The sequence below is a fragment of the Hypanus sabinus genome, unplaced genomic scaffold, assembly GCF_030144855.1.
Source record: "Hypanus sabinus isolate sHypSab1 unplaced genomic scaffold, sHypSab1.hap1 scaffold_1903, whole genome shotgun sequence".
Classification (NCBI taxonomy): domain Eukaryota; kingdom Metazoa; phylum Chordata; class Chondrichthyes; order Myliobatiformes; family Dasyatidae; genus Hypanus; species Hypanus sabinus.
The window spans coordinates 36,623-53,576 of record NW_026779996.1 but is presented as its reverse complement, the minus strand read 5'-3'; the positions used below and the strand labels follow the sequence as shown (position 1 = coordinate 53,576).

Sequence of the window (16,954 nt, the reverse complement as noted above, 5' to 3'; positions counted from 1 at the left end):
TCACTCTGTGTCTAAAACAGGATGTTTATACAGATTAATTAGGAGAAGGTGCTTGCTGTCTTGAGGCAAATCAGAGTAGATAAATTCCCACGACCTGACAGGGTATTCCCTCGGACTTTGAGGGAGACTAGTGTTGAAACTGCAGGGGTCCTGACAGAAATATCTAACATGTCGATATCCACGGGTCAGATGCCGGAGGACTGTAGGATAGCTCATGTAGTTCTGTTGTTTAAAAAAAGGCTCGAACAGTAACCCGGGAAATTATAGGCCGGTAAGTTTGACATCGGTAGTAGGTAAATGATTAGAAAGAATACTAAGAGATAGGATCTGTAAGTATTTGGATAGAAAGGACATATCAGAAACAGTCAGCATGGCTTTGTGCGTGGTAGGTCATGTTTAACCAATCTATTGGAGTTTTTGGAGGAAGTTACCATGAAAGTGGATGAAGGGAATGCAGTGCATGTTCTATACATGGCTTTTGACAAGGTGCCGCATGGGAGGTTAGTTAGGAAGTCGCTGGGTATACATGGAGAGGAAGTAAGTTGGATTAGTCATTGGCTGAATGGAAGAAGCCCAAAAGTGGCAGTGGAGGATTGCTTCTCTGAGTGGAGTCCTGTGATTAGGGGTGTGCCACAGGGATCAGTGCTGGGTCCATTGTTATTTGTCATCTATATCAATGATCTGGATGATAATGTGACAAATTTGATCAGCGCATTTGCTGATGATACAAAGTTTGGATGTGCAGTGGACTGTGAGGAAGGGTTTCAAACCTTGCAGAGGGATTGAAGCCAGTTGGAAGACAGGGCTGAAAGATAGCACATTAAGTATAATGCTGATAAGAGTGGGGTGTTACGTTCTGGTAGGACTAATCAAAATAGGATATACTGGGGAAATGGTAGGGCATTGAGGTATGCAGCAGACCTGAGTGATGTAGAAATAATTTGGAGTATTGTGTACAGTTCTGGGCACCGAATTATAGGAAGAATGTCAACAAAATAAAAAGAGTACACAGGAGATTTACTCGATTTTTTCCGGAGTTTCAGCACCTAAGTTACAGGGAAAGGTTGAACAAGTTAGGATTTTACTCTTTGGAGCGTAGAAGGTTGAGGGGGGACTTCATAGAGGTAATTAAAATTATGAGGGGATTATATAGAGTTGACGTGGATAGGCTCTTTTTTTCTATTGAGAGTAGGGGAGGTTCAAACAAGAAGGCATGAGTTTGAAGTTAAGGGGCAAAGGTTTAGTGGCAACACGAGGGGCAATTTCTATACTGAGAGAGTGGCAGCTGTGTGGAAGGAGCTTCCAGTAGAAATGGTAGAGGCAGTTTCGGTATTGTCATTTAAAGTAAAATTAGATAGGTTTATGGACAAGAAAGAATGGAGGGTTATGGACTGAGTGCAGGCCAGTGGGATTAGGTGAGTGTACGCCTCGGCACGGACTAGAAAGGCCGAGATCGTCTGTTTCTGTGCCGTAATTGTTAAATGTTTATATGGTTATTCCTCGATCGTGTGCGGTCGTTATCGTCGCCAGTATTTAGGTAGGAAACGAACCTGTTCTGAACATTCGGTATTGTCATTATAAAAAATGGATAGGTATATGAACAGGAAGGAAATGGAGGGTTATGGGCTGAATGCAGTTCTGTGGGACGAGGTGAGAGTAAGCGTTCGGCACGGTCTAGAAGGGCCGAGATGGCCTGTTTCCGTGCTCTAATTGTGATATGGTTATATGGGCCAGTGGGACTAGTTGAGAATAAGCGTTCGGCACGGACTAGAAGGGCCGAGATGGCCTGTTTCCGTACTGTAATTTTTATATAGTTTTATGGTTATATCTCTCGTTACAAAACGTATTAGAGCGTTAGGAGTTTGAGGGGATTTGGTCTGTCATTGGAGACTCGCGAATTTCTCCGGATGTGCTGTGGAGAGCGTTCTGACTTGTCGCATCGCCGCCTGGTGTGGAGGCTGCAACGCAGAGGGTCGCCAGAGGCTGCAGAGGGTTCTAGGCTCAGCCAACCCCATCACGGGCCCAAACCTCCTCTCCATCGAGGATATGTTCAAGCAGGAATGCCTCGGAAAGACCGCATCCATCAGCGAGGAATACCTCCCGCCGGGAAATGCCCTGGGCTCATCGGTACCATCGGGGAGGGGGTACAGGAGCCGGAAACTCAACAATTTACAAGCAGTTACTTCCCCTCCGCCGTCAGTTTGACAACGCTCCCTAAAAACTTAAACACTCCCCCGGTAAACACCTTTTTTGCAATATTTATTAACTTCCCAGATTTACGTTAATTTTACATCATTGCACCGCACTGAAGTCACGTTGTAGTTGCAGAAAAGGTCGGTGAGGCTGCGCTTGGAGGGCGGTGTTCAGATCTGGTCTCCCTGCTGTAGGAAAGATGCCACTGAGCTGGAAAGAGTGTAGAGGGAGATTTACGAGGATGTTTCCGGTTCTCGAGGGTCTGAGTTATGGTGGGAAGGCAAGCAGGATGGGACTTTGTTCTTTGGAGCGTAGGTATAAAGCCAGGGGAGGCACAGATAGGGTGAATGTGCACAGTTTTTTTTCCCCCTGGGTTGGGGTATCGAAAGCTCATATGCACAGAATTGAGATGAGAGTGGGTGAAAACGGTGAGGAGAGAGGCAGGGAATGGGGTGAGAGAGAGAGAGAGAGAGAGAGAGAGAGAGAGAGAGAGAGAGAGAGAGAGAGAGAGAGAGATGTGGAGAAGCGGAATGAGTTGGTGAGAAGAAGGGCAGAGTGAGAAGAGGAGTGAGTAGGAAGGAGGAGTAAATGGAGGGAGCAGGGTAGTTCGGGGCAGGGTGGGGAGAAGACTGGTCTAGGTGGGGAGAGGGAGAGTAGGGGAGAATGGGGATGCGAGTAGAGAAGGAGACTGGAGTACGAAGGAGCTGAAGAGAGTGTGGGTGAGAATGAATGGTTGGGGGAGATAGGGTGAGGTTGATTGAATGCGGAGAAGTGGGGTGAAGTCATTTGATTGAAGTCGGCCCCACGGGTTGTTGACAGAGACCTCGGATCTCTTCAGGAATATCCGGGTAAAAAGGTGCCGACTTCTCACAGATGAATCTGTAATTACGTTTGCAACTGTAACTGGAAATGTAACTCCATCCGTCCGATTCGCACTTACGGCAGGTGGGCGATCCATAATTCAACTCGTACAGAAGATCAGAGGCCACATTCCTATCAAAGAGGTTTAGATAATTTCAACAGAGACAAAACAGATCCAGCACACAACCGGAGACCGTCGCCAAACTAATCCCACTAACCTGCGCTCTTCCCACAGCCCCATGTCAGCCTCTAAACTTATCCTATGACATCGCGCTAACCTCACAGCCCCGGGTCCATCGCCATACGAATCCCATTACACCGCTCTCCCCTACAATCCCGAATCAGCTCCCAAATTAAGCCCAGAGCACGACCCTCTACCGTCAACCCTGAGTCAGACAACAAACTAATCCCACTGTCTCACTCTCCCCACTTCCCTGTCTTTCTGCAGACTGATCTCACTGACTCACTCTCTCCCCACAGACCTGAGTCAGAACTCAAACTAATCCCACTGCCTGACTCTTTCCTCACGAACTCGTTTCAGCCTCCAAACGAATCCCACTGAACCACTCCGACACCAGAGAACAGCAACAGACCAAACCTCACCTGTCTGCGCATTTTCCAATCCAGTATGTTACGTATCGATAGACAGCGCTGGAAACAAACTTCTGTGAAATTAAATCACTTCAGTTAATGATTAGAACCAGACTCTCTCAATGCATATCCATTTGAAGAGGCGGTACAAAGAGGGAATCAAACAGTGTCTGAGCTCGGGAGTGTGGTGAAATTCACTCTGTGTCTGACCCCAGGAATGTGTGATGGGAAGGCTGGAGGGAAATTCACTCTGTGTCTGACCCCAGGAGTGTGTGATGGGACGGTGTGGAGGGAGATTCACTCTGTGTCTGACCCCGGGTGTGTGTGATGGGACAGTGTGGAAGGAGATTCACTCTGTGTCTGACCCCGGGTGTGTGTGATGGGAATCTGTGGAAGGAGATTAACTCTGTGTCTGATCCCGGGAGTGTGTGATGGGGCGGCTGGAGGGAGCTTCACTCTGTGTCTGACCCCAGGAGTGTGTGATGGGACGGTGTGCAGTGATTATCACGCTATGTCTGAATCCAGAAGTGTGTGATGGGACGATGTTGAGGGATTTTCACGGTGACAAGCCCTGGGACTGTGTAATGGCACAGGTGGAGGCGGCTTCACTCTGTGTCTGACCCCAGGAATGTGTGATGGGAAGGCTGGAGGGAAATTCACTCTGTGTCTGACCCCAGGAGTGTGTGATGGGACGGTGTGGAGGGAGATTCACTCTGTGTCTGACCCCGGGTGTGTGTGATGGGACAGTGTGGAAGGAGATTCACTCTGTGTCTGACCACGGGTGTGTGTGATGGGAATCTGTGGAAGGAGATTAACTCTGTGTCTGATCCCGGGAGTGTGTGATGGGGCGGCTGGAGGGAGCTTCACTCTGTGTCTGACCCCAGGAGTGTGTGATGGGACGGTGTGCAGTGATTATCACGCTATGTCTGAATCCAGAAGTGTGTGATGGGACGATGTTGAGGGATTTTCACGGTGACAAGCCCTGGGACTGTGTAATGGCACAGGTGGAGGCGGCTTCACTCTGTGTTTCACCCCGGGAGTGTGTGATGAGACGTTGTGGAAAGATCTTCACACTGTCTCTCAAATCAGGAGTGTGTGGTGGGACAATGCGGAGGGGGTTACACTGTGTGTCTTGATTATTAATGTCTCGTCTCAAGGTAATACATACCTTTTCCTCGTCTGAATCTATTTCGAGGAGCCTCGAATCGTGTTCTGAACAATGTCCCATCGCTCCGTTATAGGATTTTAAAATCTCGGATATGAAATAACACCGGTCCTCTTTTTTGATCCAGTTATGGGGACATTTTATCTCTGCAACTCAAGAACAAGAAACTCTGAAACTCCCTCCAGAAATCCCGTTGCATCAACAGGGATCATAAAAAGTTAAATTCCCTCCATAACGTCCAATCACACAATCCCGGGGACGGACACAGTGTGAAGCTCCCTCCACACCGTCTAATCACGCACTCCCGGGGTGTCACACAGAGCGAATCTCCCTCCACACCGTCCCATCACACACTCCGGGATAAGAGACAGAGTGAATCTCTCTCCACACCTTCCCATCACACAATGCGGGGGTCAGACACAGAGTGAATCTCCCTCCACATCGTCCCATCACACACTCCCGGGATCAGACACTACATGTCGCTCCCTCCACACCGTCCCGTCACACATTCCCGGATTATGTGATGGAGTGAAACTCTGTACCTCCTCCCTCCTCATCTCTCACCCACTGTTATGTGGAGCTGTTGAAACGGGGGATGTCGTCTCACCTCTTCTCCTGGTAAGGTATTGGCAAATCTGAGCTTTGTTTTCGTTGATGTTTCTGTACTTCATTTCGAGCTGATTGAACTGATGACAGAGCTCGCTGTGCTTTCGATTCAGCTCCGAGAGATCCGAGTTGAGGGTAGTAATGTTGTTTTCGAGGATAGTGAGGTTGTTGCTGAGGGCGGAACGATTCTTCTGACAGTTTCTCTGGGAGAGATCCAGGCGGGTGTTCTCGGATGTCCTGGATTTAAGGGTTGAGTTCAACTTGTAGACTTGCTGTTGATATTGGAGCTGGGTCCGGTTCATCTCGTGATGTTGTTCCCAAAGTCTCTGGTAGTTTCGCTCGGAGGTTATCAGAAAATGAAGAGTCTGTGATACTGAGAGTGATAGTAAAGTATGTGTCAGTGACACTGTGTGAGGTGAGTCGGTGTCAGATACGGGGAGTGTCTCTGTCACAGTGAGAACACTGTCTGTGACGAGGTCTGAGGAGTGTCGACGTCACGGTGTGGGGAGTGTCGGTGTCGCACTGAGGTGCGAGTCTGTGTAATAGTGAGGAGTGTGTGGGTATCACAGTGATATGCCTGTTTGCATGGGTCTGTGTCACAGTGAGGGGAGTATCAGTGTCACAATATGGAGACTGTCAACGTCCCGATGTTGGGAGTGTCCATGTAACAGTGATGTTGTGTAGCTGTCACGGAGAGTGGTTTGTCGGTGTCACAGTGAGAGAAGTGCGGGTGCCACGGTGAACAGAGTGTTTCTGTTTGGGGAGTGAAAATGTCACGGAGAGGGGAACGTCGGTGTCACGGTGAGAGGGAGTGTCCGTGTCACTGTCAGTGGGACTGTCCAGGGCATTGTGAGGGCAGTGACGATTCCCGGTGTAGGACCTGACGGTGTCACGGTGAGTGGCTTGTTGGTGTCCCTGCAAGAGGAACATCATGTGTAAGTGTCACGGTTAGGGGAGTGTTGGTGTAATGGTGTGGGGTGGACGGTGTCACGGTGTTGGGATTGTCGATGTCACGGTGACAGGTGTGTTGATATCACGGAGAGGGAACTGTCGATGTCACGGAGAAGGGTGTGTAACTCTCACGGTGAAGGCTGTGTCAGTGTCACGGTGAGTGTCCTGTCGTGCACGGTGTGAGGTGTCATAATAATGGTAACGGTATTATCTATGCTATGTTGAGGGTAACGTCTGTGTCACGGTGAGGAACGTGTCGCTGTCACTGTGAGGGGCTTTTCGACGTCAGGGTGAGGGGCATGTTAGTGTCAGAGTGAGACTTTTGCGCTAACGTTTCATTCCACTCTCTTTATTTAAGGTCTGACTCGCAGCCCGTTCCACTCACCATAGATCGAGAGTCCGGCCACTATCGCGACGAGGGCGAACGTAACTAGGCAGAGTTGGCAGATCCTACGGTCCGGTCTATTTTCGATGTTCTGTTTCGGCTCCTGTTTCTGCAAACCTGTAGAGAGAACATTCAGCTTGTGTGTGAAATCAGCCTTGACCCCACTGGAAATCCTTCATTCCCAGCCTTCGCTACAGGGAAGCGGCCCAGGTGTCCGACCTCTCGTTGTAACACATGCCACCGATTCCCGGCAGAGTCCTGTTAAACCTCTCCGGAGGCCGTCCAACGCCCTGACATCCTTCCGATAATGGGGTGACCAGAACTGTATACAAAGCGCCTGAATCAGCCTAACTCGTGATTTTCTTATAACGATGCAATGTAACTCCCTGGCATTTGTACTCAATGCCTACGATTAATCAAGGCAAGAACACAGAATATAGAACAATACAGCACAGTACTGGCCCTTTGGCCCATAAAACTGTGCCGAACCTTAAACACTTCCTCCCATGTAACCCGACACATTAAATGTTTCTATATACCTGTCTAGTAGTGTCTTAAATTTTACTAGTGTATCTGCCTCTAACTCAGGCAGTGCATTCCACGCAACAGCCAATCTCTGAGTAAAAAACCTTCCTCTAATATCCACCTTGAAATTCCCACCCCTTACCTTAAAACCATGTGCTCTTATATTGAGCAGTGGTCCCCAGGGGATGAGGCGCAGACTGTCCACTCTATCTATTCTTGTCAATTTATCGTATCTTCTATCTTGCATCCTCTCATCTTCCTTCGCTCCAGAGAGTAAACCCCTAGCTCCTTTAATCTCTGATCATATTGCACACTCTCTAAGCCAGGCATTATCCTGGTCAATCTCCTTTGTACCCTTTTCAATGCTTCCACACCCTTCCTACAGTGCGGCAACCAGAACTGGACACAGTACTCAAAGTGTGGCCTAAAATGCCATGGGCATTCTTAACCATCTCATGCAACTGTGCAGCCATGATCAGGGAGCTCCGAACACAGATCGCAAGATCCTCTGCCTATCTAAAGTAAAGACATGTTCGGAACATTGTAATCTGAAGGGTTGTATTGTGCTGTAGGTTCTCTATGTTTCTATGTTCCAACAATGTTTCGGGTCTTGGCTTTGATTGTGTGTCACTTGTTTCATTTGACCTACCAAGGCCCAACATTTTAGGTTTGACGGTGTTAAACTCCATCTGCCAGGTCTCCAAACCGTATCTGTAACTGATCTACGCCCCACTGAATTCTTGGCCAGTCTTCTCCGCTCTCCACATCATTGCATACCCTTCTTGATCAGCTCTTTCCCTTTTCCCCCTGTCATTTCCAACCTTCGGACACATATTTTCTTTTGAAAGACTAAACGCAACATGGTACATTTACACTGAAGTCCTCTCACATTCAGTATTTGTTTTAATTTAATCTGGAATCGTCTGCGGATCGTGGAAACACCTGCATTCAGTGGCTAGAGGTAATGGTCCCGATCTGGGAATTGAATAGTGTTTTCTCTGAATCACTTGCTGTGCAATGATGGGTTCGAAGAGCCTGTATTGTGTTGTATGTTTTCTATGTTTCAATGTTTCTATATACATCACAAAGAGGAGAGGTCCTGCCGAATAAAGTGTCACAGTTACAGAGAGAGGACAGTAGAAGCAGACGATCAGGTGCAGGGGGCCACGACGAGGTAGATCGTGAGGTCAGGATTCCATCCGATCGTCCTAGGGTGCCGTAGGATAAACCAATAAAAAGGGGCATAAGCAGTCCTTGAGACTGATGGACGGGCTTTTGTATAATTCTCCCCGAATGGATGGAGACCGGATTGGGTGGGGGGTCTATGATTATGCTGACCCCTTCACCGAGACAGCAGGAGGGATTTAACTGAGGCCCGAGTGGCAATCTTCTATTACCCAGATTGTGGTCAGTCTATGGAACGAGATGACAGAGGAAGTGGTCGAGACAGATGCATGAGAAACTAGGACTACAGGCACTGTGTCTTGTGACCCCTCCACAATGACGTTATTACTGTGAGAGGGGAAAGGGATTTAATTGTGGCCTCTAATCCGACCCTCCCAGGTCGCAACACACCGCACCGACAATCAAAGCGAGTTCCCTCCTCTTCGCATCTCTCACGCGTTCCCTCCGTTTTATTCTCAAACAGGGGATCATTGGGGTCAGCTGTACATTTGCCGTGAAATCTCTCGACAGGATTGGACACGTCACCTAAACATGGACAAACTAACAAAGATGAAAGTGACCTCGATCTGTCCGGACCCGGGGCGCCGAAGAGGTCTTATGGACAATAGATAATAGACGATAGGTGCAGAAGTAGACTATTCGGCCCTTCGTGCCTTCATTTTAACGTAATTCCTGTGAACCCTGACCTGTTTGTGCAGTGGCTGTCAGCCCGCCGGGTCCCGAGGAAATGGGAGGATCTTCGGCCTCATCGATGCGGGGTTCCTCTTTCCGAAATTTCAACTCTGAGTAGGTGGAGTTCAGACCGTCTGGGAGAGAGAGTCGGAGAGGCAGATTAGGAAGAGAGTGAGAGCGGTAGGGAGTGGAGCGGGGTATCGAGGAGAGAGAGAGGAGAGATAGAGAGAGTGGAAAGTAAGGGGAATTAGGGGTGAAACAGCGAACGAGAGCGTGAGGGAGGAGGGAGAGATAGGAGAGACATAGGGAGGCAGAAGAGAGCGACGGACAGATATGGGCAATGGGCGGGAAGATGCGAGAGAAACCATGGGGAGAGAGAATGGGATGAGAGAAGTGGAGACAGATGGTGAGAGAGAAGGGGAGGAGAGTCGGGAACAGTGAGAGGACTGGGAGAGGTGTGAGAGAGAGCGAAAGAGAGGGGGATTGAGAAGGGAAAACGGACAAAAGTGGAAGAGGATGGGGAAGAGAGAAAAGGAGAACTTGAGAGACAGAGGGAGAGAAGAGCGAGGGAAGGGAACGTCGGGGAAAGGAGGAGAGACGTGGATGGAGAGGAGGAGAGGGCGCGACGGGAAATGAGCGGCAAGTTTAGCGACAGAGCCGTTTGGAAGACCGATAGTGGCGGACGGGGAGAGATGAGAGAGTTCAGAGAGAGAGAGAAAGAGTGCGAGTGGGTGGTAGAGACGGTGACTGTGATAGAGGAGAGACGGGAACGACAGGGGGCAATGAGACAGGGTAAGGACAAGGGGCCAGAGGAAGACAGGGGGGAAACGGAGAGAGACGAGAAGAGAGGGTTTGAGGAAGTGAGGGAGTGAAGAGAAGGGGAAAGAGGGAACAGAGAGTGTGGTTTAGGAAAGAGAGAGCGCGTTTAAGGATTTATACCGCGCTCCCTCCTCACCGTCTCTCCAACTGTGACCCGCCTCACCGCTCCGACACGGCGCTCACTCATCTCCGACCCCCTCCCCACCCCATTCCATAACGCTCGCTCCTTGTCGGCCCTTCCTCCACCTGGCACATCCCATGCTACCTCTCCTCGCCGACCCTTCTCACTGCACACGGCGCTCCCTCTATAGCGCCCCTCCCTGGACGCTCACTCCTCACGGAAACCTCCGCACCGTCCATCGAAAGTTCACCCCCCCCACCCCCGTCGTCTCTCCAACGTGTTCTCTCTGTCTTATGCTCAAACAGGCAATCTTCAAGGTCAACTGTACGTTTGCTCTGAGATCGTTCGACAGGATTGAACACGTCAGCTAAACACAGACAAGCCAACAAAGAAACTGACCTCCACCTGTACGGTCCTGGGCCGCCGAGAGGGTCTTGACATTAAGTTCCGCGTACGTTACATCAGGTTCAGCTGGGGACAAAACAGTTAGAGTCGGACACAGTGTGAATTTCCCTCCAATCCGTCCCATCGCATACTCCCGGGGTCGGACACAGAGTGAATCTCCCTGCATACCGACCCATCACACACTCCCAGGGTAAGACACGGAGTGAATGTCCCTCCAGACCATCCCATCATACACTCCCGTGGTCAAAGACAGAGTGAAACTCCCTCCACACCGTCCCATCGCATACTCCCGGGGTTGGACACAGAGTGAATCTCCCTGCATACCGACCCATCACACACTCCCAGGGTAAGACACGGAGTGAATGTCCCTCCAGACCATCCCATCATACACTCCCGGGGTCAAAGACAGAGTGAAACTCCCTCCACACCGTCCAATTGCATACTCCCGGGGTCGGACACAGATTAAATCTCCCTGCACACCGTCCCATCACACACTCCCGTGCTCGGACAGAGAATGAATCTCCCTCCACACCGTCCCATTACACACTCCGGGGGTCTGACACAGAGTGAATCTCTCTTCAACCCATCGCATCACACACTCCCGGGTTATGACACAGAGTTAACCCCCTTTTACACCGTCCCATCACACATTCCCGGGGACAGACACAGAGTGAAACTCCTTCCACACCGTCCCATCACACACTCTCGGGGTCAGACACAGAGTGAAACTCCCTCCACACCGTCCCATCACACACTCCCGGGGTCAGACAAAAAAGTGAATCCCCATACTCGCCGTCCCACCATATACTCCCGGGGTCAGACAGAGAGTGAAGCTCCCACCCTCCGTCTCTCTGCCCTACTCACCTGGGGAAGGAAACTGTGAGTCCGTTCTGGTGAACTTCACATTCATGTAAGTCTCTCTGCCGTCCATCCTGTCAAAGAATCTCTGAGTCTGTGAGCTCAGAAGGGGAAGCGACCGTTGTCAGAGGAAGCCCGTGTTGACACGCGGGTCCGATCGACAACAACAAACACCAGATGAGCAGCTGGTACAGAGAGGAACCGAGACAGACGGGGATTGCGGGGAGGAGGGAGGCTTGTGGCGTCACAGAAAGTTAGAATCAAAATTAGAGTGGGGGGTAGAGTAGTGGGTAGAAATAGGGGATGGAGAGGGGGTGAGAGGGGAAAAAGGTGGTTAGCGGAGAGAGATGCGGGTGACAGGGAGGCAGTAGGGACTGTGGGGAGAGAGGGAGCAGTGCGATACAGATTTGGAATGAAGCGGGGAGAAAAGGGGGGAATAGAGAGGGAAGATTTGGAGAGAGATCGTGAAGAACGAGAAAGTGCGAGCGAACGGGGTGAAGAGAGGTTTGGATGGAATGAGAAGGAGCGGAGGGGAATATATGGAGGAGAGAGAGCGAGATAGAGAGGAAATGAGTGAAGGAAGGGGAGGGTTGAGGGAGAAGGTATTTAGACGATGGAGGGAAAGAGGGAGCGGATAGGGTGAGAGAGGAAATGAAAGGAAGGAGGGAAGTAGAGTAGAAGGGCAGGAATGAGGGAATGTCGGTGTGATTTATGTCACTCATAAAGAGCCTCCATTGTCCTGGAGATTTGCCCCCTCCCCCGGTTGGCTCCTGGTTTCTGACAGCTCTTGACCATCCCCAGGTTCTCAAACCCTCTGTCCGCGAGAAACCATGGACCCAGGACAAAACACTAGCACATCCACCGAGATGAATGAACCTCCTCCCCTCGGACAGAGGGGAAAAGAGCCCAGTGGAGCCATCTCTCTTCCCTTCCTTATTCCGTGGCATTCTCACTCCCTCTCTCTCCCTCAGCTCTCCTTCTCTCCCCACCCCCAATAGCTCTCTCTGTCTTTCATTCTCTCTCTCTCTCTCTCCCTCTCTCCCATTCTATCCCCTTAGCTCCCCTTCATACGGACCCACCTTCCCCGTTACCTTACCCAGCTCTTTCACACATCGTCTCCACACCGATTCTCCTCTCGAACAACGCCGCCCGTCGCCGTGACCCAGAGACGTCCCACTTCACCAACCCTTTGCACCCCGACCAGGAAGCTCCCTGCATCTTCGGTCCCTTCCCATCCGCATTTCCAGCGATGACGGATGGGGGAGAGATTATGCAGCATTTAGCCCTGAACAGCCGGCCATCTGTCTTCTGCGCCCTCTTTTCTCTAAATCTCGCATTAACCGACAACCCCTCTCCTTCGATGGTTTCGTCTCTCCTCCCACAACACCCTCCCTCAATTCCCGCTCTCCACCCCACCGGAACACATTCTCCCGGGATGAGACACTCAGTGAATCTCCCTCCACATCGTCCCATCACACACTCCCGGGGTCAGACACAGAGTGAATCTCCCTCCACACCGTCCCATCACATACTCCCGGGGTCAGACACAGAATGGATCACCCTCCACACCGTCCCATCACACTCTCCCGGGGTCGGACACAGAGAGAAACTCAGTCCGCACAGTCCGATCACACACTCCCGGGGTCAGACACAGAATGAATCTCCCTCCACTCTGTCCCATCACACAGTCCCGGGGTCAAACACAGAGTGAATCTCCCTCCACACTGTCCCATCACACACTCCCGGGGTCAGACACAGAGTGAATCTCCCTCCACACCGTCCCATCACACACTATCCAGGGGTCAGAAAAAATAGACAATAGACATTAGGTGAAGTAGGCTATTCGGCCCTTCGAGCAAGCACCACCATTCAATGTGTTTATGGCTGATCATCCACAATCAGTCCCCCTTTCCTGCCTTTCCCCCATATCCATTGACTCCGCCAACTTCATGTGCTCTATCTAACTTTTTCTTGAAAGCGCTCAGAGAATTGGCTTCCACTACCTGTTGAGGCAGAGCATTCCTCAGATCTCTGGGTGGAAACGTTTTTTTTTTCCTGAAATCCGTTCTAAATTGCCTACCCCTAATTCCTAAACTGTAACCTCTGTTTCTAGACTCCGTCAACATCGGGAACACGTTTCCTGCATCTAGCGTGTCCAATCCCTTAATAAGTTCATATGTTTCAATCAGATCCCCTCTCATTCTTCCAAATTCCAGTGTTCTCAAGCTCAGTCACTCCAATCTTTCAACAGAGTGAAGCTCCCACAAAACCACTCATTCACACAATCCCGGGGTCAGACACAAAATAAAGCTTCCTCCACAACATAGTATTACATACTCCCGGAGTCAGACACTGAGGGAATCTCCGTCCATACCGTCCCATCACACACTCCCGGGGTGAGACACAGAGTGAAGCTCCCTCCACACCGTCTCATCACACACTCCCGGGGTCAGACACAGAAGGAAGCTCCCTCCACACCGTCCCATCACACACTCCCGGGCTGAGACACAGAGTGAAGCTCCCCCCACACCGTCCCAGCACACACTCCCGGGGTCAGACACAGAATGAAGCTTACTCCACACCATCGCATCACCCTCCATACCGACCCGTTGTTTCACGTTGTTTGTCAATGAAAAGTACATGTTTGTTGAGGGGTGAGGTCATAGTTTCTTAACTACCCTACCTTACAGGTCTACCTATTACATGTAGATAGCGTAGCTAAGAAGGTTTATGGGGTGTTAGCTTTCATAATTCGAGGTTTCGAGTTTAAGAGTCGCGAGGTAATGATGCAGCTCGTAAAACTCTGGTTAGCCCACACTTGGAGTACTGTGTCCAGTTCTGGTCGCCTCACTATAGGAAGGATGTGGATGTACTGGAAAGGGTACAGCGGAGATTTACCACGATGCTGCCTGATTTAGAGAATATGGATTATGAACAGAGATTAAGCGGGCTAGGGCTCTTCAGAGAGAAGGAGGATGAGAGGAGACATGATAGAGGTATACAAGGTATTAAGAGGAATAGATAGAGTGGACAGCCAACGCCTCTCCCCTAGGGCACCACTGCTCAATACAAGATGTCATGCCTTTAAGGTAAGTGGTGGGAAGTTCAAGCTGGATATTAGAAGAAGATATTTTTAAGAGAGTACTTGGTGGGTGGAATCCACTGCCTGAGTCAGTTGTGGAGGCAGATGCACTAGTGAAATTTAAGAGATCACTAGACTGGTATATGGAGGAATTTAAGTTGGTTGGTTACATGGGAAGCGGGGTTTAAAGTTCTGCACAACATTGTGGGCCGAAGGGCCTGTACTGTGCTGTACTGCTGAATGTTCTATGTTTTGTAGTTTTAAGGTGCTTGGATGGTGGTACAAGGGTTGTCAGATAAATGTTTTTCACACAGCGAGTGTGGGTTGCCACAGAGCGAGAATGCACTTCTGGTGATGGTGTTCGAGCCGGATTCAATGGTATCTTTTAATAGTCTCTTAGATAGGAACTTTGTTCTGTGATTTTGTTAATGCAATTGACCCCTACGCCTACTTCCGTTTCATCTGCAAACTCTGCCACAAAGCCATCTGTTCCACTCAGCATTGAAAATCAATGTGAGAAGTAGCGGTCCCAGCACAGTCCCCCTGAGTAAAACCACTCGTCACTGGCAGCCAACCGGAGAAGGCCCATTTTAATCCTACTCGCGGCCTCCTGCCTGTCAGCCATTCCCCTATCCATTCCTGTGTCTTTCCTGTAACACCAAGGGATTATGTCTTGTTAAGCAACCTCATCCATGGCACTTTGCTAAATGCGTTCTGGAACTCCAGTAAATGACAACCACTGTCTGTCCTTTGACCACCTTGCTGGTTACTTCCTCAAAGAACTCTAACAGATTTGCCGGCATAATTTCCCCTGACAGAAGCCAGCTGACTTTGACTAATTTTAGCATTCGGCACCAAATGCCTCGCAACCACAAATTTATTAATAGACTCCAACACTCTCCCAACCACTGAGGTTGAGCTAAGTGGAAACATAGAAACCCTACAGCACAATACAGGCCCTTCAGCCCACAAAGTTATTCCGAACATGTACCTACCTCAGAAATTACTAGGCTGACCCATAGACCTCTATTTTACTCAGCTCCGTGTACCTATCTAAAAACCTCTTAAAAGCCCCTATCCTATCTGCATCCACCACCTTGCCGGCAGCCCATTCCACGCACTCCTCACTCTCTAAGTAAAGGAAATTACCCCTGACTTCACCTCTGAACTTACTCTCCAGCATCTTAAACCTGTGCCCTCTTGTGGCAACCATTTCAGCCCTTGGAAAAAAAATGCATCTGAATAGCCAATGAATCAATGCATGTCGTTAGTTTGTACATCTCTGTTATGTCACCTCTCATTCTACTTCGCTTCAAGAAGAAAAGACCGAGCTCACTCAAACTATTCCCATCAGGCATGCTCCCCAATGCAGGCAAAATCCTTGTAAATCTCCTCTGCTCCCTTTCTATGGCTTCCACACACTTCTTGTTGTGAGGCGTCCAGAACTGAGCACAGTACCCCAAGTGGGGTCTGACCAGAGTCCTAATAACTGTAACATTACCTCTCGGCTCCTAAATTCAATTTCACGATTGGTGAAAGCCAGTACACCATAACAAGTCTTAACCACAAAGTCGACATGTGGGTCAGCTTTAAGTGTCTGACTCGATGATCTCTCTGTTCCTCCACACTGCCAAGAGTCTGAAAAATAATACCATATTCTGACATCATACTTGACCTACCAAAGTGAGCCACTTCGCACTTATCTGGGTTAAACTACATCTGCCGCTTCTAAGCCCAATTTTTCATCCTATTAATGCCCCGCTGCAACCGCTGCCAACCCACCACACTATCCACAACACCTGCAACCTCAGTGACATGAGCAAATTTACTAATCCAACCTTCCACATACTTATCCGGGGCATTTATAAAAAAAGATTACTTAGAGTAAGAATCCCAGAACAGATCCCTGAGCCTCCAACGTCCTGCCTGAGATCATGATAGCCAATTAAACGTTTTTCAAAATTGTCAGTTCCTATCTCTCTCCAATGATATTGTAAAGGAGATAGAATATGATCACTACCCTCAAAATGTCTGGAGATCGACACCGGACCAGGTACAATTTCCATAACCAAATCAAGTACAGCCTCTCTTTTTGTAGGCATATCTACATATTCTGTGAGGAAATCTTTGTGAACACACCTAACAAACTCTGCCCCATTTAAACCACTTGCTCCAGGGAGATGCCAATTGATATTTGGGAAGTTTAAAACTCCCATCACGACAACTCCATTATTATTGCACCTTTCCAGGATCTGTTCCCCTATCTGCATCCTCGATATTCCTGTTACTATTAATTAATGCGGCCTATAAAACTCCAAGTAAAACTATTGTTCCCTTCTTTTTCCGAACCTCCACCCACAGAGACTCCATAGAAAATCCCTCCATGGCGTCCACGTTTCCTACAGCTGTGGTAATATCAACGATCGGCAGTGCCACGCCCCCGCCACATATGCCTCCCTCTCTGTCCTTTCTGAAGCATCTAAAACCTGGCAATTGAAGTAACCATCCCTGTCCCGGAACTATCCATTTCTCTGT

The 16,954-nt window shown here is 49.5% G+C and overlaps 1 protein-coding gene across 2 annotated transcripts in view; it reads right to left on the bottom strand.

Annotated features, from left to right (window-relative positions):
• Positions 1–2,272: 2,272 nt before the first annotated feature.
• Positions 2,273–16,954, bottom strand: part of LOC132387478 (low affinity immunoglobulin epsilon Fc receptor-like) — a 36,847-nt gene continuing 22,165 nt past the window's right edge. Inside the window, exons 4-11 of one of the 2 annotated variants that reach the window (XM_059959845.1) lie at positions 11,344–11,438; positions 10,474–10,545; positions 9,149–9,268; positions 6,753–6,869; positions 5,418–5,789; positions 4,814–4,956; positions 3,658–3,719; positions 2,273–3,186 (exon numbers count right to left, since the gene is read on the bottom strand). In XM_059959845.1, coding sequence (XP_059815828.1) covers positions 2,976–3,186; positions 3,658–3,719; positions 4,814–4,956; positions 5,418–5,789; positions 6,753–6,869; positions 9,149–9,268; positions 10,474–10,545; positions 11,344–11,438 — 1,192 coding nt within the window. In that variant the 3' untranslated portion in view covers positions 2,273–2,975. The remainder of the gene's footprint in view (positions 3,187–3,657; positions 3,720–4,813; positions 4,957–5,417; positions 5,790–6,752; positions 6,870–9,148; positions 9,269–10,473; positions 10,546–11,343; positions 11,439–16,954) is intronic. The other variant, XM_059959846.1, reaches the window with a different exon arrangement.